This window comes from Sorex fumeus, unplaced genomic scaffold (assembly GCF_029834395.1).
Source record: "Sorex fumeus unplaced genomic scaffold, SorFum_2.1 ptg000155l, whole genome shotgun sequence".
Lineage (NCBI taxonomy): Eukaryota > Metazoa > Chordata > Mammalia > Eulipotyphla > Soricidae > Sorex > Sorex fumeus.
Window position 1 is genome coordinate 682,082 of NW_026606212.1, and position 27,887 is coordinate 709,968.

The window sequence follows — 27,887 nt, forward strand, 5'->3', positions numbered from 1 at the left end:
GGAGGCGCGGGCCCGCTCTCGGGTGCCCGGCCGGGAGTCTGGCCGCGGGTGCCGCGCGGCGTCTGAATTTAGCCCGGGGACGCCATGGCCAGCGTCCACGAGAGCTTATACTTCAACCCCATGATGACCAATGGGGTGGTCCACGCCAACGTGTTCGGCATCAAGGACTGGGTGACGCCCTACAAGATCGCGGTGTTGGTGCTGCTGAACGAGATGGGCCGCACCGGGGAGGGGGCTGTCGGCCTCGTGGAACGCCGGCGGCTCAACCAGCTGCTCCTGCCGCTGCTGCAGGTGAGGGGCCCCCGCGGCTCCCCGCGTTCGAGCGAGCCGTAGCCGCGCTCCTGCTCTGCCGGGCACCCCGGGGTTCATCGGAGGGTGCCTGCGAACTAGAGACCCCGCCGGCCGGCGCTTCGGGCTTCTGGTGGGCGGGGCGCTTTGCACGCATTCCGTTTTCTTTCTCCAGGCTCCCAGCTGGTCCCTGCACTTGTTAGCTGGGTGGGTGGAGGAAGCTGTTTACGCAGCATCTCCGTCTTCTGTAGGTAGAATCGAGGCGGCGTGTGGTCCTGAGTGTGGGAGCCTTGGACCGACTGACCAATGTTTGAACCCTAGCCGAGGTCCGGGCAAAGTAGTAGCGATGACACAACATCAGCAGAGAACACTGAGCACCGCTCAGCGCATTGCATGTTTGATTTCCTTTTGCAGACTGGTTCTCGCTGCACCACTGAGTAGCTTTGAGACTCAGGCCAAGTTCCAGAAACAGTTTTGGTGTGCGCTTGCGTAGAATGGGAATGAAAAGGGGAATTGAAAGGCAGAAGAGATAGCGCAAAAGACTGGAGCTCCTGCTCTGCCTGCACAAGGCTTGAGTTCGGTTACCCAGGCCTCCCCTGCCCCCTCCCCCCCAGCCCTACATAATCTCCAGGCACCGCCAGGTGTGACCCAAAAACTTTAAAAAAAAAAAAAACGGGCAGGGGCGGAAACTCATGAGATAAAATTCAGTAAGTGTTCATCAGAGGAGGGGGGACTGGACGTTGGGGGTGCCTGCCAGTGCTCAATGCTAATTCTTGCCCTGTGCTTGGGGGTCTCTGCAGTGCTCACGGTGGAGCCTGGACCTCTGGCATGCAGAGCATGCACTCTAACCTTTGGAGCTAATGCTTCAGTCTCCTATTTAACTCTTTTATCAGCTGCGTTATATTCCATAGAAGACTAGAAATGGTTTGATACATACTTTTTCCCAGGGTGGTGGGAGGCATTGGAGCTATATATATATTTTTTTCTTTTTGGGTCACATGTGATGATGCACAGGGGTTACTCCTGGTTCTGCACTCAGGAATTACCCCTGGCAGTGCTCAGGGGACCATATGGGATGCTGGGAATCGAACCCGGGTCAGCCGCGTGCAAGGCAAACGCCGTACCCACTATGCTATTGCTCCTTCCCCTTGGAGCTATATCTTGTGGTGCTCAAGGGCTATTCCTTGCTCTGTGCTTAGGAGTGCTCCCTGACAGTGCTCAAAGAGCCACATGTGTTTACTGGGGATTCCGATAGTCGTGGGGGGATGTGAGGCAAGCAAGTACCTACACCTCTCTACTGTCTCTCTCATAACTTAATGTTAAAACAGATTTGTGGTCTATTGTGTTATAAATGAACTGTTTTATTAAGTGTGTGTGTATAGATATGTATTTGTTTTTGGATCCTGGCTCTGTGCTCAGGGACAACTTCTGGTGGTGTTTAAGAGACTATATGTTCTGCCTGGGTAACCATATGGGGTGCCAGGGATTGAACCCAGGTAGAGGGCATGAAAAGCAAGTGCCTCTCTACTGTACTATCTCTGAGGCCCCTAAACAAAACAATTTGGGGGGAGGGCCTGCATCCGATGGTACTTACCCCTGACTCTGCTCATGACTACTTCTGTCCGGGTTCAGGGGACCATTGGGTGCTGGAGATCTAACCTGGTGTGGCCGCATGCAAGGCCAGCACCCTACTGACCATACTGTTGCTTAGGTTTCCCTGAATGAACTGTTAGTTAATGAATTTGTATGTAATTCTTAGCTTTCAGACAATGTGGGCATAGCATGCCTTCCCTAGAACTGGAATCACAAGGTTTTCCACTTCGAAAATCAGAGTATATGCTGCCAATTCACTCTCCAAAAAATATTCAGGGTTTAATTTTTTTTGGGGGTCACACCCAGCGATGCTCAGGAGTTACTCCTGGCTCATGCACTCAGGAATTACTCCTGGCAGTGCTTGGGGGACCATATGGGATGCCGGGGATCGAACCCGGGTTGGCCGCGTGCAAGGCAAACGCCCTACCCGCTGTACTAACGCTCTGGTCCCTCAGGGTTTAGTTTTAATTTTTTTTTTCTTTTTGGATCATGCCCGGCAATGCACAGGGGTTACTCCTGGCTCTGCACTCAGGAATTACTCCTGGTGGTGCTCAGGGGACCATATCGGATGCTGGGATTCAAACCTGGGTCAGCCGCATGCAAGGCAAATACCCGAACCACTGTGCTATCACTCCAGGCCCCAGGGTTTAGTTTTCAATCTCATCTGAATTGTAATAACTCTCTTTGGTAGCTGGGTTTGCATGTTCTCTGTCTCAGAGGGGTCTTGGTCCAGCTATGGAGGCTTTGCCAGCCTTCCTTCCCGTTGGGGAGTACCAAATGAGACGACAACGCCTGTGTTTGTAGAGTGGTTTCCAATTTACAGAACACTTTGAGTGATTGTGTTTAATCTTGGCCCTGGACAAGGGCGATATCACTGTCTTTATTTTCCTGACGAAGGACTGCATCATCTTGGCTTTGATTACAAACCAAGAAGGAAGGGTTGGTGGAACCTTGGACTGCATGTTTTGGGCTTCCCCTTCCACCCCATCCCACCGACTGTGTGAATGTAAAGTGTTGTATCATTTTAGGTAGTTTGTGTTCTTTTTTTGCCCCTTCTTCATTTGAGATTTTATGTTTCAACAATTAAAAAATTGCAAATGTAAAGTGTACCATTTTAGGTAGGACTTTTTTTAACCTTTCCTCATTTGAGATTTTATGTTTAAACTGTTAAAAGATGGGTTGAGGGACCAGAGAGACAGAACAGGGGTTAAAGACCCTAACTCAGCCCCCACCATGCAAATGGTCCCCTGAGCACCGCCAGGAGTGATCCCTGAGCACCGAGCTGGAAATAAGCACTGAGCACTGCTGGATGTGACCCAAAAGCAAATTAGAACAAAAGAACTAATAGATCCGTTGGTATTTGTTGTTTATTAATCTCCAGCTCTTAAAAACATTCCTTAATCTCCTACTCTCCTTTATCTAGGGCCCAGATATTACATTGTCGAAACTATACAAACTTATTGAAGAATCTTGTCCGCAGCTGGCAAATTCAGTACAGATCAGGTAAAGTTCCTTGTCTTATACGTACACACACACACACACACACACGAAAAGATGTCAACGTATTTTTTGAAAAAGCATAAAGAGAACAGGGGCTGGAAACAGTGGGTAGGATGTTTGCCTTGCACAAGACTGACCTAGGTTGGTCCCCTGCATCCCATATGGACCCTCGAGCACCACCAGTAATGATTCCTGAGCACAGAGCCAGGAGTAGACCATGAGCATCTCTGGGTGTGATCCAAAATAAATGAATAAGTAAACAAAGAAACAAATAAGTAAACCCCTCCAAAACAAAATTTATTATTCTGTATGGATCCATCTCATTCTTTTTAGTTTTGGAAAATTCTGATTTTACTGGCTGAGGTATTACTCTGAAACATTTTATAAACAAGAAAACATCAGCAATGATATTTTTCAAAACATTTTAATAATTTGGATTCTTTGTTTTATGTGCTATCATTTTATATAACTAAATTGCCCTTTTTTGTTGTTGTTGCTTTTGGGCCACTCCTGGTGATGCTCAGGGGTTACTCCTGGTTTTGCACTCAGGAATCACTACTGGCGGTGCTCGGGGACCAGATGGAATGCTGGGGATTGAACCTGGGTTGGCCACGTGTAAGCAAGCACCCTACTGTGTTGCCTTTAACATAGATTAGCAAGGTGGGCTAGAGCAATAGTATAGCAGGTAGGGTACTTGCCTTACAGATGGCTGATCTGGGTTCGATTCCCAGCATCCTGTATGGTTCCTGAGCACCACCAGGAGTAATTCTTAAGTGTAGAGCCAGGAGTAACCCCTGCGCATAGCTGGTGTAGCCCCAAAACAAAAACAAGACAAACCAAAACAAAAACAGATTAGCAAGGGCTGAGAGATAGTAAGCAGGTAGGACATTTGCCTTGCATGCAGCTGATCTGGGTTCAGTCCCCTACAGAAATGACCCCAGAGCGCAGAGGCAGGAGTAAGCCTTGAGCACCACTGGGTGGGGCTCCGAACCAAAATTATGATAAAATAAAATAGATTATGCTCGCAGACTATGAAATGTGGGGATGTTCTGAGGACCTACCTAAAATCTCTCACCTCTTTCATTCAGAATCAAACTGATGGCTGAAGGCGAATTGAAGGATATGGAACAGTTTTTTGATGACCTTTCGGATTCTTTCTCTGGAACTGAGCCGGAGGTTCACAAGACGAGTGTCGTAGGTGCGAAGCCTTCTCGCGTGGAGGCCTCACCGTTGCTGTGAGCAGCTCTCTCAGTCACATCTCCTCTGCTTTTACTCTGCTCGAAAAAATCACAGCGGGACAGTGACATGTTCTAGTGTTCTATGTGTTGCCTTGCCATCTGAGTTCTGTCTAAATAACTCTTTTGTAGAAAAGTCCCTTCTGTCTAATGCTGTTGTGGAAGCATTAGCCTGGTACGAGTTTCCAAAAGAAAGCGCGTGGGTATGAGGGACTCAAGTGTTATTTGGCAGAGAGCCATTCCCCTGGCTGGCCCACGGCAAGGGATAGACAGACAAGGACCAGGGAAACAGAAACAGGGCCCCAGGCTGGTCGGTAGATAGTTTATCTCTCTCCTCCCCAGCGTAGTTTGATCTCTCCCCTTACAGCACAATTGCAGTCATTCTTTTGGTCATAGTCCCAGTCATCATAGTTCCCTCAGCCCCATTCTTATAGTCCTCCTCTTTCTAGTCTAGTCCTTATCTTCTTAGTCCTTGTCTAGTCCCCTCTTACCCCTTACAACATAGTTATATAGAAGTCATGAAGGGTTGGGGTACGCTGCATAGGTGGGGTTGAACATTGTCATAACAACAGAGGTAAAGCCACTCCTCAGGGGAAGTTCTCGGAGATAACTCAAGGACACATCTCATCTGAGAGGTCAGCACTCCAGATTACTAGGAGATCCGCTAAGGGCGGGATTCCATCTAGGGTGTATTGCTTTCTCCTGTCCTCATCTAGTAATCCGTTTAACCAAGAGTAGTAAATTTACTTACAATATTTCTAGTCATTGTATATGAACATAGTAAGAGATGTATTAAGCTTAAAGGGTGGCTCTCCCTGGTTACATCTCGCTATATATCCCAGACTACAGTCCTCAGGCCAGGTTAGTCTTGCCTAACCCCAGCAGGCTTTTCAGTCCGTTTGGGTCTCTTTTTGGGTCATGACAGAGTTTGTTCCATGACCATACTCTTAACTTATTATACTTGTGGCACTTTCGATGCCAGGGTAACTTATACTTGTCCCCTTTCGATGCCAGGGTAACTTATAGCTTGCCCTGGATTCATTCAGTCCCTTCATTGGGACCCTCCTTTTGGGGGTCTTAGGAAGTAAGGACAATTAAGCTTAAGTCAGGTAAATATGGTGGATGCCCAGGAGTAAATGTTATTTCAGTCGATTAACTCCCATGTTACAGAAGCATAGCATCAACTGTCTTCCTGTGTCTACACAAAAAGGCCATTGCTAAGCCATGCAAATTACATAAAGGAAAGAGAAAGCAATATAGGATTATTGGTGCTTGATGGAATTGGGTGTGCCTCAGGAGCACTGTCATGGTAGTAGCTCAGTAAACCGAAGCTCCCTGTGGGAGGATGTCCCTGTGGGACATCCCAGTGTTGTCCAACATCCTGGCCCAGGAATGATCCCTGAGCACAGAGCACAGAGCCAGGGGTAAGCCCTGAGCACTGCCGGGTGTGACCCCAAAACAAGACAAAAAATAAAAATTACAGGTGAACCTTGTAGAGAGCAGAAAGCTAAGGCCTATTGTTATGGAAGGAGTTCCTAAGGGAGCGTGTCCGGGAAGCGCTCAGAGCTTTTCCTTTTGGCCATCCCCCAGCTCTTTGATTTTTGTTTTTTGGGGTTTTTTTTTGCTTTTTGGGTCACACCAAGTGATGCACAGGGGTTACTCAGAAATCACCCCTGGTGGTGCTCAGGGAACCATATGGGATGCTGGGAATCGAACCCGGGTTGGCTGCGTGCAAGGCAAATGCCCTCCCGCTGTGCTGTTGCTCCAGCCCCCACTCTTTGATATTTGTATGTTACTCAGCATTGGGTTCTTGTCAATCTTCTGGATTTATAAGGTAGACACGACCGTCCTCCTAGGAGAGAGCACCTTCTGGTGGTGAGGGGCTGGGGGAAGCCGTTATGGCAAAGGTAAATCAGGGACTTTCTAATGGATGTGACAGCCGGCACGAAAGAAAATGCAAGGACAGAGGCGGTGGTAGGCAAGTGGGATTGCTGAGCGCTCAGGAAGAAGAAACCACTTTGTAAGGGTTGGGAGAGAATGTTCTAGGCGCAGGGAACAGTGGCTGCGGAGTCTGATCCTTCTGAAGGAAGCGCTGCACGGGACAGTCCGGCTCCTGGGGCCTGGGTTTCGCTCCCGGCGTTCACTGTCTTCTTTCCCCAGGCTTGTTCCTGCGTCACATGATCTTGGCCTACAGCAAGCTGTCTTTCAGTCAGGTGTTCAAGCTCTACACCGCCCTGCAGCGCTACTTCCAGAGCGGAGAGAAAAAGAGCGCGGAAGAGGCTGAGATGGAACTGGCGGGCAGAGAGGGGGAGAGGAAGATGGAGAAGGAGGAGCTGGACGTGTCCGTCAGGTCGGCCTCTCCCCAGGGCCCTTCCTGCACCCTCCTCTGAGGGAGGCTTGTCTGCTTCGCGGCCGCGCTTCCCAGCTTTTTATTTCTCTTCCTTGGTCTTGGGCTTAGGGCCGTACCTCGTGATGCCCGGGGGCTACTCCCAGCTCTTCCGGAGCGTGTGTGGGGGTGTCACTCCCGTGACGCTCAGGGCTCACATGCTGGCATCAGTCCCAGGCTTCTGGCAGACAGAGTTTGTCCTCAGCCATTGAGCTAGCTCTCTGGCCCCTCTTGATTATTTTAAAAATCTGGGGGCTGGAGGGTGTACAGTGGATAAGGTGCTTGCCATATGGGTGCATCCAGGAGTAATTCCGGAGGGCAGAGTCTCTCTTCCCCTCCCTCCCTCCCTCCATGGCGGTGGTGTTTAAGGGTTACTCCTGGTGGTGCTCAGGGGATGCCAGGGATCAAACCCAGGTCAGGTGCATGCAAGTCAGGCGCCCTACCCACTGTACTATTGCTCCAACCCCCTGTTTTTGTTTTGTATAGAAGTCCCTCCTGGTGATGCTTAAGGGTCACTTCTGGTCATGCGTGAGGACCGGGCAGTGTCCGGGATCCTCTTAGCCACCTACCCAGTACCACCTGCCCTGCCAGGGCTTGTTTTTGCTGTTTGTTGGATCACTCTAGTGGTGCTCAGGGCTGACTCCTGACTCAGGGATCATTCCCGGCAGGACTCGGGGGACCGTATGAGATGCCGGGGTCCCTGAGTTGGCTGTCTGCAGGTCAAGTTCCCTGCCCGCTGTACTGTCGCTCTGTCCCCCCAACAAGGCCCTTTATTGTCTCTTCCATGTACCTGTGGGCCCTGAGAGCAGGACAGCATGTCCAGGAGGTGGCCGGCACCGTGGGACTCTCACCTGCTTCTCCCACGCCTGTTAATGGCTGCTTCTGTGGCCTGGGGCCTGGGCCACTGGACCTCTTTGTTATAACCCTGTATTGCCCTTCATGTCCACATTTCTTTTTCTTTTTTGGATTTTTGGGTCACACCCAGAGATGCTCAGAGCTACTCCTGTCTTTGTACTCAGGAATTACTCCTGGCGGTGCTCAGGGGACCACATGGGATGCTGGGAATTGAACCCGGGTCGGCCATGTGCAAGGCAAATGCCCTCCGCGCTGTGCTATTGCTCCAGCCCCTCACTTTTTCTTTTCACTTTTTTTTTGTGTTTTTTAAACTGTTGCTGCTGTTTGATTATACAGCACCGACCTCCCTCTGACTCTGGAGAGGTTGGAGTGAGCGCAGCATTTGGTCAGGCTGTAGAGGGCGGGGCCTGCTGGTGTGTCTACTCCAGTTCTCCAGCCATCAGGGTTCAGCCCTGTTTACTTTAAGGCTTGGGCTTCCTTTGTTTAAGAGGTATGGGGAGAGAGAAGACTCCTTACTGGAAGCACTGAAATTATTTTCCACCAGAGAACTTGGCCTGCGAGTTTCCCTCGGGCACAGTTGGCTCAGGGATGTGGGGTGGGCCGGGCTGGCCCGATCCTGGCCACTCTGGATCCTGCAGCATCTTGGGAGACGTTTGTCTGAGTGAAACCAAGCGCCTCCAGAGGGCCTCCCAGGGAGCACTTGGGTCTTAGAGGCCTACTGAGTTTTACCTGGGTAAAGTTTGCCAACGCTGGATCTCTGATGTCTGAGTCATGAGTCAGGATCGAGTGTACAGTGCTCAAGCATGAGTCCTCTTAGAGAACCTGTTTGATGGCTTGATGTCCGGTGCGCCGTGTGACCGAGCACGTGACCTGCGCCCCCCCCCACCCCCCCATGGCTACCACCAGGAAGGTGGGATTAGGGCAGGCTTGGAGAGAGGGAGAGAGGGGAGAGGGGATTAGGGCAGGCTTGGAGAGATCTTGGTGTGGCCGGCTCTGGTGTCTGTGGTCCCTGAGTGTCACTGGGTAGCGCCCCCCAAATACAGAGATTTAGAACTCTAATGTGGAAGGAGCCATAGGACTTTCTAGAGCATTTTCATTATTGTGCAATTGATTCTTGACTGTTTCTCTTTTTTATTTTCTAGAGAAGAGGAAGTGTCTTGCAGTGGGCCTCTCTCCCAGAAACAAGCCGAGTTTTTCCTTTCACAACAGGTATGTTCGTTCTTTTCTCTGAACGTCATGTTTCTGCCTGTTACTTCAGTAAGTGCTCTGGGGGCCTGGCCCCTCCCTCTCTGCGCCCCCATTTCCCCTCAGAGTGCACCGGGAGTCTCACTCCCCTCTCTGACCCCCATTCTCTCCGCCCCTCAGTGCACAGGGTGCTGGTGGCCCTTCCCGGTTAGGTGTTTTCTTTTCTTTTCTTTTTCTTTTTGGTTTCTTGGTACACCTGGCACTGCTCAGGGCTCACTCCTGGCTGTTGCTCAGGGGTCGCTCCTGGCGAGTTTAGGGGACCATGTAGGGTGTGGGGATGAAGCCCGGGTCTGCTGCATGCCAGGCAAGTGCCCTGCCCACTGTTCTATCGCTCTGGCTCCTCTTCCATGTTTTTTTTTTTTTTTTTTTTTGTATGCACAGAATTAGGATTTGTTTTCGCTCTGGCTTCCTGGCCCATTTTGTTATTAACTTTCTTTCTTCAGGAAGTTATAATGATTAGATCTGGAGAAAAGTGATTAACTCATCCCTGCAAGAGAATTTCAACCAGGCTAGAAAAACCTGTCTAGACGATCCTTAGCCTTGAGAGGAAAATTGGGTCCTCCCACCTCAGTACATTAGGCTGAATTAAAGGGTTAAATGGAAGTCTTTAAAGCTGTAATTAGACTAGAGAGAACCCTGTATTAACTTTTAACTGATCTCTGAGTGAGGAAAGACTTTCTAAACATAAAAGCTTTGAGAGAAAACACTCAGACGGTGATTTGATTTTTCAGCATAAAAATGAAAACTGCTTGTTGGAACACATTTTATCAAAATTAAAAGGCAAGCAAAAAATGGGCAGAGTATTTGTAGTAAATGTGACAAAGCTCTGAAAATACTTTCAAAGACCAGTTGATGACACAGAGTCTATATTATTCAATAAAAAGATCAGAAAGTCGGGAGCTGGACCTGACAGGAGGTGGGGCATTTGCCTTGCACACTGCCAACCTGGGTTCGGTCCCCGCCAGGAGTAGTTCCTGAGTGCAGAGCCAGGAGGAACCCCTGAGTATCACTGGGTGTGACCTAACCCTCCTCCCTCAAAAAAAGAGAAAAGAACATAAAGTAAATATAAATCGTATTCTAATTGGCTTTGGTTTGGATTTTTTGTTTGGGGGCCATACCCCGTTGTGTTCAGGACTTTTTCCTGGCTCTGTGTTCAGGATCCACTCCTGGTGGGCTCAGGGGGACCATATGGTGCCGGGGGGTCAAACTGGGTCAACCGTGTGCAAGGCAAGTGCTGTCACCTATGTCCTCTTGCTCCAGCCTCTCCAATTTTGTTAAAAATATAAAATATTGGGCTGGAGAAATCGTACAGCATTTAAGGTGCTTGTTTTGCACACAGGCAAACCCTAGTTAAGTCCACAGCCCCACATATGGTCTCCTGAGCACTGCTAGGAGTGACCCCGGAGCAGGCAGGAGTAAACCCTGAACACTGCTGGTTATGGCCCAGACTCTACCTCGAGTTAAATAAAATATTGGGACAGGGGAAATAGCTCCAAGTGGCAGAGCGCGTGCTTAGTGCGTGCACGGGCCTAAGGCTGGTGGCTGGGACTCCTCACACACGCACCCCAGCACCACTGGGTATACCCCAGGGAGTGCCGGCTCTGTCAGTCCTGAGCACGCGCTGCCCACATACCCATGTTGGTCAGCCTCGGGCCCTCTCAGCCCTGCCAGGGTAACCCCTTGAAAAAGAAAATCACGGGGGCCAGAGAAATGGTACACCTGATAAGAAATAGTGCACGCAGCCAATCTGGATTCATCTGTGGCTTCCCATATGGGATCCCAAGCCCTGTGAGGAGTGATACCTGTGGGCAGAGCCGGGAGTCATCCTGAGCATCGCCCTCCCACCAAAAAGAAAAGAATAAGAAAATTTTGACTTATTCTAATTTATATGAAAAAGTAATTGCCTTGCATGTGGCCAACTCTTGTTTGATCCCTTGGGGGACCACCACCTGGTCTCCCAAGAACTGCCACGAGTAATTTCTGAGTGCAGAGCTAGAAGCAACCCTTGAGTATTGCCAGGTGTGCCTCTCTTCACTCCAAAAAAAAAAGATGATAAAAAGATGATGCACGTACTGCTGTAGGTTTTTATTTTGGCTTTTTTTTTCCAAGTAAAAAAAATCTTGTTTTGGCTCATGCTCAGGGCTTACTCCGAGCTCTGTGACCAGGGACTGCTGCTGGCAGGGCTCAGGGGACCACTCATGGTGGGGAATTGGACCAGACTGTGCACAAGGCGAGTGTCTTAACCCCTTTGTTTTCTCTCTGGCCTGGCCTTAGTTTTCTGCTAACGTCACACTGGGTCTGGATGACACAGCTTGGGCCGGGCAGCTGGGGAGGCCGTGCCACACTCACCAGGTGTCTGAATCCGTTGGCCACCCCTTGTTCTGAGTTGTCACTTTCACCTTCCAGGCGTCGTTGTTAAAGAATGATGAGACTAAAGCCCTCACGCCAGCTTCTCTGCAGAAAGAACTGAACAACTTGCTGAAATTCAATCCCGATTTTGCCGAAGCGGTGAGTCTGTCCCCAGAGTTGGGGCCCAAAGCATCCGGCTCCTGGAGGCAGTATTGAGTGGTGCAAGTCCGGTGGGCTCCACTGGGCCAGGTTCTCTGGAAGAAATCACGTGTTGACAAGTCAGCTCCTCAGCCTGTTGTCCATTGTCTCCGCGGCCAGTAGGACTGTCCATATCCACTGATGTTCTCTCATTCACCATCTCTGCTCTTGTGAACCTTGGACAACAGTTGGTAGAAGGGACTTACTTTTGCTTTGCTTTTGGGCCATACACAACAGTGCGCAGGGCGACTACAGCACTAGGTCCGTGGGGGTCACTCCTGGAGGGAGGGAGGGAGGGAAGGCCAGAAGGAGAGAAGGAGACCCATCAGCTTGGGGACCCATCAGCACTGGCATTGAGCTTTGAGGTGCAAAGTCCGTGCTCCTGTTAGGCTCCGCGCATGCAAGGTGCGCTCTGGCCCGCTTCGGAGCTCTCTGGCCCCTGCTGATGTTGTTTTGGTCCACACTGGGTGGTGCTTCAGGCTGTTCCCAGCTCTGTGCTCGGGGGTGACTCCTGGTGGTACTTGGTGACGGAACCCATGTGATCTGCATGCAGAGCCTGTGCACAGCCTGCAATGCAGTGATCTGGCCCTGGAGTGGACTTAACCAGCATGCAGTAGGCTTAGTTTTATATTATGAGTGTGTGTGTTTGTGTGTGTGTGTGTGTGTGTGTGTGTGTGTGTGAGAGAGAGAGAGAGAGAGAGAGAGAGAGAGAGAGAGACCGAACTAGGGGGCATGTGTTTTCTCTCTGTCTCATCCCTGATTGGGTATTTTGTTTTTGTTTTTGTTTTTCGGGTCATACCTGGTGGTGCTACTCCTAGCCCTGCACTCAGGAGTCACTCCTGGCATGCTTTGGGGACCCTGTGGGGTGCCGGGGATCAGACCCGAGTCGGGAGCATTCAAGGCAAGCGCCCTGCCCCTGGACTCTCTCCAGCCCATCCTTAAACAGTGGCATTGTGGGATAGAACTCTGGTGCAGTATTAGTGGAAGTCTGGGTTTTCGTTGGATTCTCCCTCTCCGTGGGAGAAATCGGTGCCAGAGATAGTACAGCAGGTAGGGCACGTGATCCAGGTTTGACTCCTGACACACATATGCGTCCCTGAGTCCTGCCAGCAGTGATCCCTGAGCACAGAGCTGGGAGCACCACCAGGTGTGGCCCCAAAACAAAGGAAGAAAGGGAGGGAGGGAGACTGGAGAAAGCACCCCAAACGTCTCTCTTCGGTACCGGGGATCCAAAACCAAATTCTGTTGGGCTTGTGTTTTGTGTGCCGTGGGGCCAAGAGTGGGTGGAAACCAAAGCTGCCTGCTTCGAGGGCCGAGGCATAGACGGGGTGGCGCCCGCGCAGACTCCGAATTAGCTGCTCCAGAAGGAAGGGCCGTTGAGGACGTGTTGCTCGCGTCTCTTTTTAGCATTACCTCAGCTACTTGAACAACCTCCGGGTCCAGGATGTTTTCAGCTCGACGCACAGCCTGCTGCATTATTTCGACCGCCTGATTCTCACCGGAGCTGAGAGCAAAAGTAACGGGGAGGAAGGCTACGGGCGCAGCCTGCGATACGCCGCACTCAACCTGGCCGCCCTGCACTGCCGCTTCGGCCACTAGTGAGCTCCTGGGGCTCATCCTGCAGTCGCCAGTGCTCACTGAGATGCACTTCTGCAGCTGCTTGAAGAGAGGGAGGGAGGGAGGGAGGGAGAGAGGGAGGGAAGGAGGGAAGGAGAGAAGGAGAGAGTGAGAGAGTGGGAGAAGAGAGGAGTCAGAGTGCCCCCAACTTGCTTCCTGAGGGCGCTTGGTGCCAGGACTGGCAACGGTCCGCCTGGCGAGCCCACCCCCTAGCGGCACAGCTGCACATTACTAGCCTCTTTTGGGGCCCTTTCATCACTTCTAAGAATAACAGATTACAAAGAAATTATTTAGGTCAATAGGCTAGAGATTCCCGAAGGGATTTTCTTTTTAATGTAATAAAGTGAATACAAAAGCTTTATTTTTCTTTCCACACCTGGCTGTGTCCGGATTACTCCTAGCTTTGTGCATTACTTGGGGGACCGTGTGGAATTTAGGGATTGAACCCGTGTCAGCTATGTCCCAGGAAAGTGCCCTGACTACTGTTCTGTCTCTGCCCATAAAAGTTATTTTGGGTATTTAAAAAAGTTTAGGGCTGGAGCGATAGCAAAGGAAACTGGACTTTTTTTTTTTGTAGAGGGACCGGTTGGGTCACATCCAGCAGAGCTCAAGGGCCTTGCACCAAGTCCCTGCCAGCTGTACTATCACTCCAGCACTTCAAGTGTCATGTTCATTGTCATCGGGTCTTCATAAAATTCAGTCAGCTGGTGTTTATTGAGGGCCTATGTGTGGAGAGTACGTCTTGTCCTCCGGTAGCTTATGTTCTGATGCCCTCAGTATAAAAGGAATGAGATATGAAAGATATGTAAATAGTTAAATGTACCTGATTTCTTTAAGCAAGTAATTATGGAGGGACAAATCAGCCCTTTCCAATTAAATGTAATTTTGGAAGATTCCTGTTGAAAGAAAGTTCCTTATGTAAGATTTCCCCCAAATAAGTAATACTCAAAGAAAATTGGGTTCTATTTTGATATCCTCAGCTACCTAGAAATTTGTTTATGGGTCAGAGTAATAGTACAGCCTGGAGGGCATTTGCCTTGTACACAGCAGACCTGGGTTCGATCCCTGGCACCCTGTATGGTCCCCTGAGCGGCCAGGAGTGATTCCTGAGTGCAGAGCCTGGAATAATCCCTGAGTATCACTTGGTGTGGCACCAAAAAAAAAAAACCCAAAAAAGAGAAGTTTGTTTTTGGCCACACCAGCAGTGCTCAGGGGCTACTCCCTGAACAGTGCTCAGGGGCCAGCAAGGGTCTTCTGCGTGTGAAGCAAGTGTTCCGGCCTTCTATGCTGTGTCCCAGGCCCCATTTGTAGATCTTTTGCCCCAAATCCTCTCTAGGTTTATAAACAGGCTGAAGAGAGAAAATGAACAGAGATGAAGCTAGTAGACGGGGCTACTGTTTAACTCAGTCCCGCTGGCCAGGGTACAAGTGGCATCTCTGTAGATACACTCGGAAGTGAAGGCTCAGGGGCCCAGATTTTGCTTCGTTTCCACAGGGGTGGAGAGGTTGAGGGATCCATCCGTTTGGAGGAGAACACGTGAGCAGAAAAACACTCAGAAGTGGAAATCTTGGGGCTGGAGCTATAGTACAGTGGATAGGGCATTTGCCTTGCACTCGGCTGACCCGGGTTCAATTCCCAGCATCCCATATGGCTCCCTAAGCACCGCCAGGAGTATTCCCTGTGCATCGCCGGGTGTGACCCCAAAAAGAAAAAAAAAAAGAAGTGGAAATCTCTAAATTGCTTCACAGAACTAGCCTAGAAAAAGATTATAAAAACATCCAGTGCCATCCACAGTGTGAAAAATTGCACATGGCAGAGAAGGCTTTGCTGTGAAGGCCGCCTGTTCCCTGCTCACAGCTCCTCAGAGACGAGACTAGTCGCTCCAGGTGCCCCTTTTTATGGAGAGCCGTGAGCTCTGTCCCCGCTGTCCTGAGTCTGGCAGAGGGCAAATCTCTGAGGGACAGTCCCAGGTGACACTGCTGCCTGGCCCGTCTGGGATCTGACTTCCTGTCAGGTGCTGTGTGTGTATGTCATCTTCTTGTGAGATGTTGACGTTTGGTCTGTGGTCAGTCAGCAGGCAGAGCTGGCCCTGCAGGAGGCCATCAGGATTGCCCAGGAGTCCAACGACCACGTGTGTCTGCAGCACTGCTTGGTGAGCTGCGCCGTGGGTCGGGTACCTGGTGGGTGGCGGTCCTTAGCAGGGAGGAGAAGCTAGTTGGCCATGGGGCTCCAGGAAGGACAACCCAGACTCAGTTCTTTCTCTTGATTCTTGACCTCCACTTTGCATTGGGGAAGATTTCTTGGCTAAAATGTTAAGCCTGACCTGGTAAACCCGGGCATCAATGAAGGGTCTACACGGCTTCTCGTCCCTGGAAAGACATGGTCACTGGGTGTCAGCAGAACCCTGGGCACGGCCCTTTTCTGAGAACCTGGCCTTCTGGGGCAGCCCTGGGCTCCTGCCCCCGCCAGACTCTGCCGCCAGAGCAGAAGACCGAGGGCTGTTTATCTCAGTCTGAAGGTTTGCCACTTGTCGCATCGGTTCTATTTAGGTTGGGACTACATCATATTTTAGAGAATTGATTGATTGATTTTTTTTTTTAACTTTTTGGGTCACACCCAGCGTAGCACAGGGGTTACTCCTGGCTCTGCACTCAGGAATCACTCCTGGCGGTGCTCAGGGAACCTTATGGGATCCTGGGAATCGAACCCGGGTCGGCCAATTGATTTATTTTTGAAGATAGAAAAGTTTATTGGAAAGTAGAAGAGAAAGTAACTCCCCAGCCAGGAAGGAGCCGTGTGTAGGACAAAGTTCTGTGAAAACCTGTTAGAAGATTTGTTTTGTTCCTTCCGCCTTGATTCCTCGGTCGAACACAGCCATTGTCATGGTTCTGATAGACTTTGGTGATTTCTGTTGCCAGAGCTGGCTGTATGTGCTGGGGCAGAAGAGATCTGACAGCTATGTCTTGCTCGAACATTCCGTGAAGAAAGCAGTGCACTTCGGGTTACCGGTAAGGCTGACCTCTGGGAGGAGACGGTTTAAATAAGTGTGTGGTGTTACTCCTCAGAGTTCCGCAGGGCTGACTTATTCCCCAGGAATCCTCCCACCCCTTCCTCCTCAGTGCTCTCCACGAGAGGGCCGTTACCCCTATAAGGCCTTCGTGTGCTTTATTGATCCATGCCAACTTCCACGTACTCACTCAAGCTTAAGAAAAGGCTTTTTATACCAAGGCAAGGTTCACAGATTCTCGGGCCTTGGGCAGTTCTGTAAGCGGGCAGACGGACTCTGCCCCCTCCGCGAGCCCCTGACGCCGGACCTGGCTCCTGCACTTAGCTGGAGAGGTGGAACAGCAGAGCGGAGTGTGGCTCACAGACGAAATGTAGATGACTCACTCTCTGATTCTTTATGCAACATATGTGTGCTTTGGGTGCTCTTGGTTTGGGGGGGCATACCTGGCCAAACATTCATTACAGTAATGTTTTCTGGCGGGCTTGCTACCCATCTCACGCATGAGGCGGCTGAGGCTTCACCTCCAGCCACACGGTACGAGGCAGAACCAGGGTCTGGTCCAGGCCTCGTTCAGCGGGACTCCAGCGTCCCTCTGTGCTCCATTTCGTTTTCTTCCTTCCTGAGTTTTCAGGAAGGCAGCGTGTGGGGGCCGGGCCAGAGCAGGCTGCCGGGACTGTGCTTGAAACGGCCATGGTTGAGCTGTCCCCAGAACAGCCCTGCTCTGTCCTTCAGTACCTGGCCTCCCTGGGGATCCAGTCGCTGGTGCAGCAGAGGGCATTTGCTGGGAAGACGGCGCACAAGCTCATGGATGCCCTCAAGGACTCGGATCTCCTGCACTGGAAGCACAGCCTCTCGGAGCTCATTGACATCAGCATCGCTCAGAAAACGGCCATCTGGAGGCTCTACGGGCGCAGGTGGGTCTGCGGCCCACTGCCAGGCCGTGGGGGGTGGCCCCGTGGAGAGGGGCACGGCCGCCAGCTGGTCTCATGAAGGCGCGGAGGGAGGCGATCTTTCCCTCTGATGGAATTTTGTGTGTGGGGGAATTAAAGAGGATGCTTTAGAGTTTAAAAACATTTTATGGGGGGCTGGAGCAATAGTACAGCAGGTAGGCCATTTGCCTTGCACACGACTGACCCGGGTTCAATTCCCAGCTTCCCATATGATCCCCTGAGCACTGCCAGGAGTAATTCCTAAGTGCAAAGCCAGGAGTAATCCCTGTGCATTGCCGGGTGTGACCCCCCTCCAAAAAAAACAACAAAAAAACATTTTATATTTTGGGACTGGGTCGACAGCACTGCAGGCAGCATGTTTACCTTGCCCGCAACTGACCCGGGTTTGATCCCTGGCCTCTCCCAGGGTCTCCTGAGCCCCTCCAGATTGATCCCTAAGCGCAGGGCCTCGAGTGAGCCCTGAGACCTGTGGGGTGTGCACCGAAACAAACAAAAATTCCGTCTTGAGTGGGCTTGCCAAGATTTTTCCCGTGACTGTCCACGTCTCACAGCTGCCCCATGAGGTCCCTGCTGGTGCGGATTCCCAGGTTTGCGGGTCTGATATGCCCAAGGGCACAGGGGGATTGACAGGTGACAGCACCAAGTGCCTCTGAGGTGGAGCCCCTCTTCCTGTCCTCAGCGGGCCTGGGGGAGGGGACAGTGTCCCCAAGCCCTGAGCTGTCCTGTTTAGAAGCTTGTTTCCCTTTTACCCAGGGAGTGTCCTGGCTGGTGCCGCCTTGGCGTTGCTTTGTTTGGCCTCTGCTTGGGGGCGACCTCTGGACCCGATTTTTAACATGAAGCCCCCTGCCCCTTGCCCCAGGCACCCTGGTTGGCATTTAGGCACGAAGGCAAATCTTGATTCTCCAGGATTGGTTTTGTGCTTGGGAGGATTTCTTGGCGCCATGTGGGCCACGCCAGCCGCAGACACTGCCCACTGCTTCCGGGACTCGGGGCGCGGGGACAGGGCTGAAGGCAGCCAGGGTGGCCCGGGAGGTGTTCATAGGCTCGCGCCTGCTCACGCCATCTGTGCTGCCTCCCTGTGCCTAGGTGGGCCGGGGCACTGGCCTTGGCGGGCAGCTGCCAGTTGTGGGCTGCCTCCATTGTGCGGGTTGGCTGAGGGCGACTGGGCGTGTTCCTGAGCACTGCTGCCCTGTCCCCTGCAGCACCATGGCCCTGCAGCAAGCCCAGATGCTGCTGAGCATGAACAGCCTGGAGTCGGTGAGCGCAGGCGTGCAGCAGAACAACACCGAGTCCTTCGCCGTGGCGCTCTGCCACCTCGCCGAACTGCATGCGGAGCAGGTAGCCGGCGGACCCAGGAGCTGCCACCAATATGGACGCCCTCCGAGAAAGGCCGTGACCTGTGCCCCAGGGAGTCCCCAGGGCAGTGCTTCCAGCCACTCTTGTCCTTCTCCTTGGCTCAAAAGTACTTTCCTGGGGGCCGGAAAGATAGCACAGCGAGTAGGGCGTTTGCCTTGCACGCGGCCGACCCGGGTTCGATTCCCAGCATCCCATATGGTCCCCCGAGCACCGCCAGGGGTAATTCCTGAGTGCAGAGCCAGGAGTAACCCCTGTGCATTGCCGGGTGTGACCCAAAAAGCAAAAAAAGAAAAAGAAAAGAAAAGAAAAGCATTTTCCTGGGACAGATACTGGGGAAACTCGCTCAGACCTTGAGAACTGGCCTTTGATGTTGGTGGTCTTGGCCTCGTTGTCTTCTGGGTGCCGCAGGGGGAACGGGGAGTCCCGCACCCCTTGTCTGGTGCGCAGGCCTGGCCCACTGGGTGCTAATCCCGCGGGTTCTCTCTGTCTAGGGCTGTTTCGCTGCCGCTTCAGAGGTCCTCAAGCACTTAAAGGGGCGATTCCCACCCAACAGCCAGCATGCCCAGGTAACTCTCGCGGTCTGCCCCAGTCCCCGAGAGACTTTTCCCTCTGCCACAGTCAGGGCCGGACACTCGACAGGCCCCTCGGTGCACCGTGCCCAGGCCTGTTCTGTGACGTCTATGCCGGGAGGTTGGGAAATGCCGGGGGGAGAGAGTCGGCGCCTTTGTTTCCTTGTCTTCAGCTTTAATCAGCTCCTTGGTCTTGTCCCTCTGGCTCTGGGACTAAGGACAAGCATCCCTGTCTGTGGTGACGTTTCGGGTGAAATGTCACTTGTGCCGTTCTGTCTTTTCCTTGGCAACTCTCATCTTTTTCTGCCAGAATTGAGTAACCTTTGGGGAAAAAGTTGTGCCCCTCTGCTCTCTTTGGTATTTTCGGGTGAGGGGTGCGAAATGGGGGTCCCTGGTCACACCTAGCAGTGTTCAGGCCTTACTCCTGGCTCTGCACTCGGGGGTCACCTGCCTGCAAGGCAAGTGCCCTCCCCACCGTCCAGGCTTTTGTTGCACCCACAACGTCGCAGGTGGGCCGAGGTCGCTGAACCCAGGGCCTGCTTGCTGTCCCTTCCCTTCCCCAGCTAGCACTTGCTGTCCGTGGTCAGGGAGCTGAGGTCAGGGAGCCTGTCGCTGGTGCTCCTGGGGCTATTCCTGGCCTCCTCGGCAGGGCAGTGACCCGCTGGGATGCCTGGCGGCACTGCCTCTGCCTCTGGGAGGGAGTCGGGGGGCTGGCGGGGCTGCAGCCATCAGTCTGGGTCGCCGTTCAAGTTGCTTATTGTGTTTTGTTTGTTTGGTTTTGGCTCTGGGGCCACACCTGGTGGTACTTAGAAATTACTCCCAGCTCTGTGCTCAGGGGTCCCCAACGGGGATTCCATATGCAAAGCACGCGCTCAGCCCTTAGAGCTGTTTGCTGGTTTTGAAAGGCCCACATGCCTGTGAATGACACGGTGGAGTTCCCAGTTCACAGGAACACCTGGGAGCTGCAGAGAGCGCTCATGGCCGAGCCTGGCACCGTGTGGGCCCCTGAGCACTGTGGGGGTCTGAAATAGAAACAATTCATCTAAATGTGCAGTTTGCTACATAAGCCAAAATACTTTTTTGTGCCTGTGAATAATGAGGTGAGCATTCCCCATCGTCCCTGATGGCTCCTTGTCACCTTGCCAGCTCTGGATGCTGTGTGATCAGAAGATACAGTTTGACAGAGCCATGAATGATGGCAAATACCACTTGGCCGACTCACTCGTTGCAGGAATTACGGCTCTGAATAGCACCGACGGCGTATACAGGTCAGAAACTCGGATGGTTCTGGCCCTGAATAAAATCATTCTCAAGTGGCTTTATTCTTACTTGTCCCTGAATGAGTTGTTTATTATTGTAATTTTATTATTATTTATTATTATTATTTATTACAGAAAATTAGAAAATACAAGTAAGCAAAACGGAGAAAATAAGTATTACCCCAAGGTATCTGATATCACTAAGGCCAGCAGTGCTCGGGGCTTATCCTGACTCTGCCCTCAGCACTCATTCCTGGCATGCTCACGGGACCACATGAGGTGCTGGGGATCGAACCCAAGCCAGCCAGGTGCAGGGCAAGCGCTCTGCTCATGTCCTATCCGCCCGTCCATCCCCAGGCCTCTTGCTGCATGTGTGTTGGAATATATGTGACCTATATGGTCACACACATCTTTCTGTTAACAAAGTTTGCATCAGGCACAGTTCCTCCCTGAGGGGCCTTTCAGTCTGAGAGAACCTAGACACTGTGGCTAGGTCTGAAGCTGCGGCAGAACTCAATCAGTCTCAACACTCACTGCCGGTCTGGTTTCCATGTCAGGAAAACAGTCACGCTGCAAGCTCAGAACCGAATGTCCGAGGCACACCGGCTCTTACAGAGCCTGCTGGTCCACTGCGAGAAAACCAGGAACACGGAAATGGTGATCAGGTAAGCAACGTGCCCGTGCGTCCGCTGGCGGGGTTTGTGCCGAGGTGCCTCACCCGGTGTCCCCCTCTTCCTGCAGTGTCCTGCTGTCCATGGCAGAGCTGTACTGGAGGTCCTCGTCCCCTACCATGGCGCTGCCTGTGCTCCTGCAGGCGTTGGCCCTCTCCAAGGAGTACCGCTTGCAGTACTTGGCCTCCGAGACGGTGCTCAACTTGGCGTTTGCCCAGGTAAGCCCAGCTCTGTCTGCACAGTGTGTGTTTGTGCACAGAGCTGGTGCGTTGGCGGGGCTGAAACAGTAGTACAGTGGGTAGCGTGCACGCTTGCCTTGCACGCAGCCAACCCCGGCATCCCACATGGTCCCCTGAACCCTGCCACGTGTGACCCCTGAGTGCAGAACTAGGAGTGTGGCCCCCAGACAACAAATGAAAGAACTGGCGTGTCAGTCGCGGTCAGTTTTCACCTGCTAGTACTGAGTCTTGCAGTGCGCCCCGCGAGCAGCCAACACCCCCGCGGCCCCAGCGCGGGGCTCTCGCCTCTTCCAGAGGACACTGGCATTAGCATAATCCTGATGGCCCCCAGCTCAGCTGGATCTAACAAACATGTATTAATGGAAAGATTTTGAATATGAAACGGTAAAGGTAAAGGTAAAGGTAAAGGCCCTCCCGTTGATCGTCGATTTGCTCGAGCGGGCCCAGTAACGTCTCCATTGGAGACTTTGTTGTTACTGTGTCTGGCATATCGAATACTCTCGGTAGCTTGCCGGGCTCTCCGAGAGGGGCGGAGGAATCGAACTCGGGTCGGCCATGTTGGCCGCTTGTAAGGCGAACGCCCTACCCGCTGTGCTATCGCTCTGGAATTTTATCTTTTTATTACCCCCTGGACACCATGAAGTTCCTGAGAGGGGTCGGAGTGATGGCACAGCAGGGAGTGCATTTGCGTTGCATGCAGCCAACCTGGGTTTGATCCCCGGCATCCCACACGGTTCCCTGAGCCCACCGGGAGTGATTTCTGAATGCAGAGCCAGGAGTAAGCTCTGAACATCGCCGGGTATGCCCTCTTCCCACCCACCCCCCACAAAAAAAGCCCTGAGAGAAGGGGTTTCATGTTCCCTCCTGTATCCCATGGTACCTAGTAGGACTAAAATTTAGTAGGCTGTTAATAAATTTTTCTAGAGGTGCTGTGCATTACTCAGAATCTTACACACGCAAGTTATGGATCAAAATCCCCCACCCAGGAATATATTTTATTTTGCTTTGGTTTTGGCCTTTGGCAACACTGGAGGGACTTGGGGGACCTTATATGGTGCCAGGGATTGAACCTGGCATGGCCATGGGCAAGGCAAGTGCTCTACCTGCTGTACTATTGCTCAAGTCCAGAGAGAGAGAAAAAATACATCCATATGTATTTGTTGTTGTTCTTGTTTTTGTTTTGTTTTGTTTTTGAGTCACAGCTGTTGGTACTCAGGGCTTAACTCCTGGCTCTGCACTCAGGAATTACTCCTTTTTTTTTTTTTTGTATTTTTATTTTTAAAAATTTTTAATAGTGAGACATCATGAGGTACAGTTACAGACTTACACATTTTTGTGCTTGGGTTTCGATTATACAATGATCAAACTCCCATCCCTCCACCAGCGCCCATTTCCCACCACCACGGATCCCAGTATCCCTCCCACCCCCCACCCCCCCCCCCCATCCCACCCTGCCTCTGTGGCAGGGCATTCCCTTTTGTTCTCTCTCTCTTATTGGGTGTTGTGGTTTGCAAAAGAGGCAATGGGTGACAATCATGTTTGGTCTAGAGTCTACTTTCAGCATGCTTCTCCCATCCTGGGAGGATAGGAATTACTCTTGGCGATGCTTGGAAGACCATATGGGATGCCGGGGATGGAACAGGAATTGAGAACTAGGGTCGGCCATGTGAAAAACAAGCGTTCTACCCACTGTATTATTGCTTTGGCCATAGGAAAAAAATATTTCAAATGAGTTCATTTTAAACTCACAGGAAGAATTTACTGACTAACGCAGATGCTCCCTTAACTGACTGCATTAGAATTTGTAGAAATATTTTTAATATGTGGACATCTTTGCACAGAGATAGCTTTTATTATTTATTTACTTATGTGTTTATTTTTGGGTTTTGGGCCATACCCAGCTGTGCTCAGGGGTTCCTCCTGGCTCTGCACTCAGGAATTACTCCTGGTGGTGCTCGGGATCAAATGGGATGCTGGGGATCGAACCCAGGTTGGTGCGTGCAAGGCAAGTGCCTTACACTTATCTCTTAGGCCCAAATCTACATTCCTGACCTTACCTCGAACCTAATAAGCCCAGATCTCCAGGGGAGGTGCTTCGCAATCTGTTTTTATTGTTGGCTTCCTCAGTAGTTCTGTTTATTTAGTTAGTTATTGGGCCCCCCCTGGCAATATTCAGCGGTTACTTCTGGCTCTGCATTCAGGAATCACTCCTGGCAGTGCTAAGGGGACCGTGAAATGCTAGGGATCGAACCTGGGTTTGCTGTGTGCAAGGCAAGTGCCTGACCTGCTGCTACCCAACCCCGCAATTTTGAGTTTGAAAATTAAGATAAAATTCACCATTTCAAGCATTTTAAAAGTCTACAATTTAAGGACTTCTAAGACAATTTACAGTGTTTTACAGTCATTAACACTAAGTCCAGAATTTCTTTGTTTTTGCTTTGGGGCCGCACCTGGCTGTGCTCAGAATTTGCTCCTGGCTCTGCGTTGAGCAGTCTCCTGGCGGTGTTCAGGGACCATATGGGGTGCCAGGGATTGAACCCGCGTCGGCCAGTCACCTGTGTGCAAAGCAAGCACCCTACCTGCTATGTTGTTACTTTGGCCCCTATGTCCAGAATATTTTTATTCCACTCAGAAGGGACATCTGCCAAGAATTCCTCCTCCTACCCCCTCCCCACACCGCCTCCCTGCACCTGTGGCCGCGCTCTGTGCCTCGCTGAGGTGCCTGTTCTGGAGAGTCCACGTAACTGGGCTCACATAGTGTCTGGCGTTCCGTGCCAGGCTTCTTGGCTCAGTGCACTGTTTTCAGGGTTCACTGCTCTGTGGCCTGTGTACTTCCTTTTAATGGCAGGTTAATATTCCATTGAATGATATACTACATTTTGTTTTTCCTTCCATTAGTTAATGGACAATCGGGTTGTTTCCCCTTCGGCGATTATAAGTAGTTGTTAGTGTTCATGTTCAGGTTCTTGTGCGGATGTATTTTCCTTTCCTTTGGGTATACTTGGGCCTGGGACTTCGGGCGTGTTAATTCTGCTGAACTCTGAGGAACCACCAGGCTGCTCCTCCTGGGCCATCGACCTTGTGGCACTGTGTCTCCCTGTGCAGTCATGCCTTCCTGCTGTGAGGCATGAAGCTGGTCGCACTGTGGCTTTGATTTGCGTTTCTCTCCTGAAAGGATGTCGAGCATCTTTTCACGTGCCACCGGCCATTTGTCTTTAGTCTTAGAAACATGTCTCTAAGGTTTGTTGTTTCGGTGGTGGGGGGGGGGGTATGGCACACCCTGGCAGGGTTTGGGAGACCATAAGCACTGCCAGGGATTGGACCTGGGTTGGCTGTGTGCAAGGCCCCTGTCTCTCTGAGTTGTCGCCCCTCTCCCCGCAGTCGCCTTGAGATGACAGGGCTGACAGATGGGGCTGTAGCTGTCACACCGGCTGTGGGACTTGCACGCTCAGATGCGGTGCTCCCCGCTCCTCACTTCTTTCCTGTGCCTCTGCGTGTTTGCCGCCCCCGGCCTCAGAACTTGCACGTCATTTTTGCTGAGATTGAATCCAGGTGTGTGTGCAGTGCCCCCACGCACCAGGCGGTGACGCAGCGGGAAATTGCTCGCGACCCCGGGGATTCCAGAACGCAGAGCAGCTGGGATCGTGCTTGACCCAAGTGCGTGGCCCAGGAACCAGACCATCTCCTGGCCCGTTCGTGACCCCTCTCATCCGCAGCTGGCCTTGTTTGCTGGTGTTAATTGAGGATTATTGTTTCTTTATTCATGAGGGCTGTTGGCCTGTATTTTTCTGGAGATCACAACTCTTTGATTTTATGGAAGAATGGGATTGAAATTTTTAAACGTTTAGTGGAATTCAACTGTGAAGCCATCTGATCTTAGGCTTTTCTTTTCTTCTTTTTTTTTTTTTTGAGGGGGGAAGCACACCCCGTGATACCCAGGGGTTACTCCTGACTCTGCACTCAGGAATTACTTCACTCCTGGCAGTGCTTGGGGATGCCAGGGATTGAACCCGGGTCGGCTGCCCTACCCACTGTGCTATCTCTCCGGCCCTATAAGCTTAGACTTTTCTTGGTTGAAATTTTTGTGGCTGTTGGTTCAATTTTTTGTTACAGGTGTACTCAGATTTTGAGTTTGTTCTTGGGTTAGTTTTGCTAAATTGTAGTCCTGTCTTTCTAAGAATTTGTTCTTGTTTGTCTGATTTCTTGGCATACTCTTGTTCCTGTAAGTTTTATTTCTGTTGACCGGTTAGAGAGCTGCTTTCTTTTTTAATATATATCTTTCCAAATATAAAATCCCTTCATTATATCTAGAAGCTTTTCATTGCTATCAATACATCGTGGCTTTTATCTCAAATGATTTTCCAATTTCTTTTGTGATTTCCTCTTTGACTTATCCATTATTAATTAGGATATGGTGTTTATTTTTTGTGTGTGTGAATTTTCAGTATTTACTTGTTATTGATATCTAACTTAGTTGCACACGGTAATGGAAGATATATTATATGCTTTCAATATATAAAAATGTACCAAGGGGGCCTGGAGCTGTAGGACAGCGGGGAGGGCACTTGCCTTGCACGAGGCTGACCTGGGCTCAACCCAGAACCCCATATGGTCCCCTGAGCCTGCCAGGAGTGACTCCTGAGTGCAGAGCCAGGAGTCAGCCCTGTGCCCGGACGTGGGTGCCCTTTCCCTGCCCCAAAAATGTACTGAGGAAAGACAAATGTGCTGAGTGAGACTTTGTGACTTGGCTTCTGGTCTTCCTGGAAGCGGTCCCATGTATCCGCTGAGGTTGGTCCGCTCGGGAAGTGCCGCCCGCACAGGTGGGCTCAGCGTGCCGTTCCAGTGTCGTTCCGTTTTTTGCCGAGGGGGGACAGGTGTGAGCTCTCAGCCCTTGCCTCCGAGCTGCTCTGCTCTCGGATTCTGTCAGCTTTTCCCCACTTACTTTGGACTCTCTTATTTGGGCTATATATGTAAATCTCTCCGAACCTCTATCTTTTAACGCATCGTTGATTTATATCTCATAATTACGGAGAAATAAACTTTCGTTACTTTTTTCACATGTCTTTCATCTTTTCTGTTTTTCAGTTCTTCATTACTATTTCTTTTGTGCAAAGTAGCTGCATTTTAATAAATAGCAGTGCTCCTACGTCATAAAAATAAATAGCTGGATTCCTTTATGTTATATTCCTTTGAAATTTCGTTGTTTCTTCACTATATCCTTGAGTGTGTAGTAAGGAAGTGCTTCCCCGTTTCCTTTGTGATCCTTTTTGTTTGTGGGTGTGGGGGAGGGTGGTCAGGCCTTACCCAGAGGTGCTCAGGGGCAGTTCCTGGCTCCTTGCTCAGGAGAGACCTGGCCACACTCAGGGGACCAGACGTGGTGCCTGTAGTTCAAAGAGGGGCCGCCACTTGACCCCTGTGAGGGACTCTCACGCCATCCACCCCCACTTGCTGCCTCCGGGGATTCTTACACAGTTAGCTCAGCGCTTAGAAATCACCAGTCTGCAGGATTTGTCTTCTTCAAAGACAAGCTTTCCATGGTGTGACTCACCATTCCCGTTCGTGTCTCGGAGCCCGAGATCCACTTGCCACACACTGTGTTACACTGTTAGGCACAGGAGATCCAGACCTGGCGGCTTAGGGGGAGCCAGAGATGGAGCCCCCGGCCATGCTGCCAGAGCAGGTGGGTGTGGTGGGACACATGTGTGCAGCGCCTCATGATCTTTGTTTTCCAGCTCATCCTGGGGATCCCAGAACAGGCCCTGAGTCTTCTCCACATGGCTATTGAGCCTATCCTGGCTGACGGGGCTGTCTTGGACAAAGGCCGGGCCATGTTCTTAGTGGCCAAGTGCCAGGTGGCGTCAGCAGCTTCCTATGACCCAGCAAAGAAAGTCGAAGGTAGGAGGCCATGCCCGGAGTCATTAGGCACCTGGTGCAGAAGGCTTTTAAATCGGGCTCACGTTTAAGGTGCTTTTACATACTTGCTTGGCACGAAGGTTGAGGACCAATGATTGGTTAATTCATTTATGTGTGTGTGTGTGTGTGTGTGTGTGTGTATCTTCCGTTTGTTGAATGTAAAATTATTCGGCCCATGTTAAATGACTAAGAGTGGATATTAACTTTTGAAAACCATGCATGCTGTTGAGTTAAATTGGGTGGTATCTCCCCCACTTTCTCTCAGCTCTGGAGGCCGCCATTGAGAACCTCAGCGAAGCCAAGAGCTATTTTGCAAAGGTGGACTGCAAGGAGCAGATGAGAGATGTCGTTTACTTCCAGGCCAGGCTCTACCACACCCTGGGCAAGACCCAGGAGAGGAACCGCTGTGCCATGCTCTTCCGGCAGCTGCATCAGGAGCTGCCTTCGCACGGGGTGCCCCTGATCAATCACCTCTAGCCTCAGCACACACATCCCCTCCCCTGGGCCACCAGGCCCAGGCCAAGGTGTGCGCCTCTCACACCCCTTCCTCCAGGAGACTTTTGTATTTGATATCTTGTCAATAAACTGAATTTTGATGCGCTTTGTCTCATTTTATTGCTAGAATCTACCATTTATTTTGTTTTCCTTCACTTTTGA

General features: G+C 51.3%; 1 protein-coding gene across 1 annotated transcript; it reads left to right on the plus strand.

Moving 5' to 3' along the window:
- On the plus strand, window positions 1–27,830 carry ANAPC5 (anaphase promoting complex subunit 5). Its single transcript, XM_056107151.1, has 17 exons — window positions 1–291; window positions 3,305–3,384; window positions 4,470–4,579; window positions 6,777–6,966; window positions 9,000–9,066; window positions 11,509–11,610; window positions 13,057–13,247; window positions 15,337–15,418; window positions 16,185–16,274; window positions 17,006–17,187; window positions 18,426–18,561; window positions 19,071–19,145; window positions 20,295–20,416; window positions 20,965–21,072; window positions 21,149–21,296; window positions 27,050–27,212; window positions 27,496–27,830. The coding sequence occupies exons 1-17, from the start codon at window positions 85–87 to the stop codon at window positions 27,705–27,707; spliced, it is 2,265 nt and encodes a 754-aa protein (XP_055963126.1). The 5' UTR covers window positions 1–84; the 3' UTR covers window positions 27,708–27,830.
- Window positions 27,831–27,887: the final 57 nt, after the last annotated feature.

Coding starts and splice junctions, on each gene's coding strand:
- ANAPC5 (XM_056107151.1), top strand. CDS start 85: ATGGCCAGCGTCCACGAGAGCTTATACTTCAACCCCATGATGACCAAT. Junction 21,073..21,148: donor AACACGGAAATGGTGATCAG/GTAAGCAACGTG, acceptor CTCTTCCTGCAG/TGTCCTGCTGTCCATGGCAG. Junction 21,297..27,049: donor TCAACTTGGCGTTTGCCCAG/GTAAGCCCAGCT, acceptor TTTGTTTTCCAG/CTCATCCTGGGGATCCCAGA.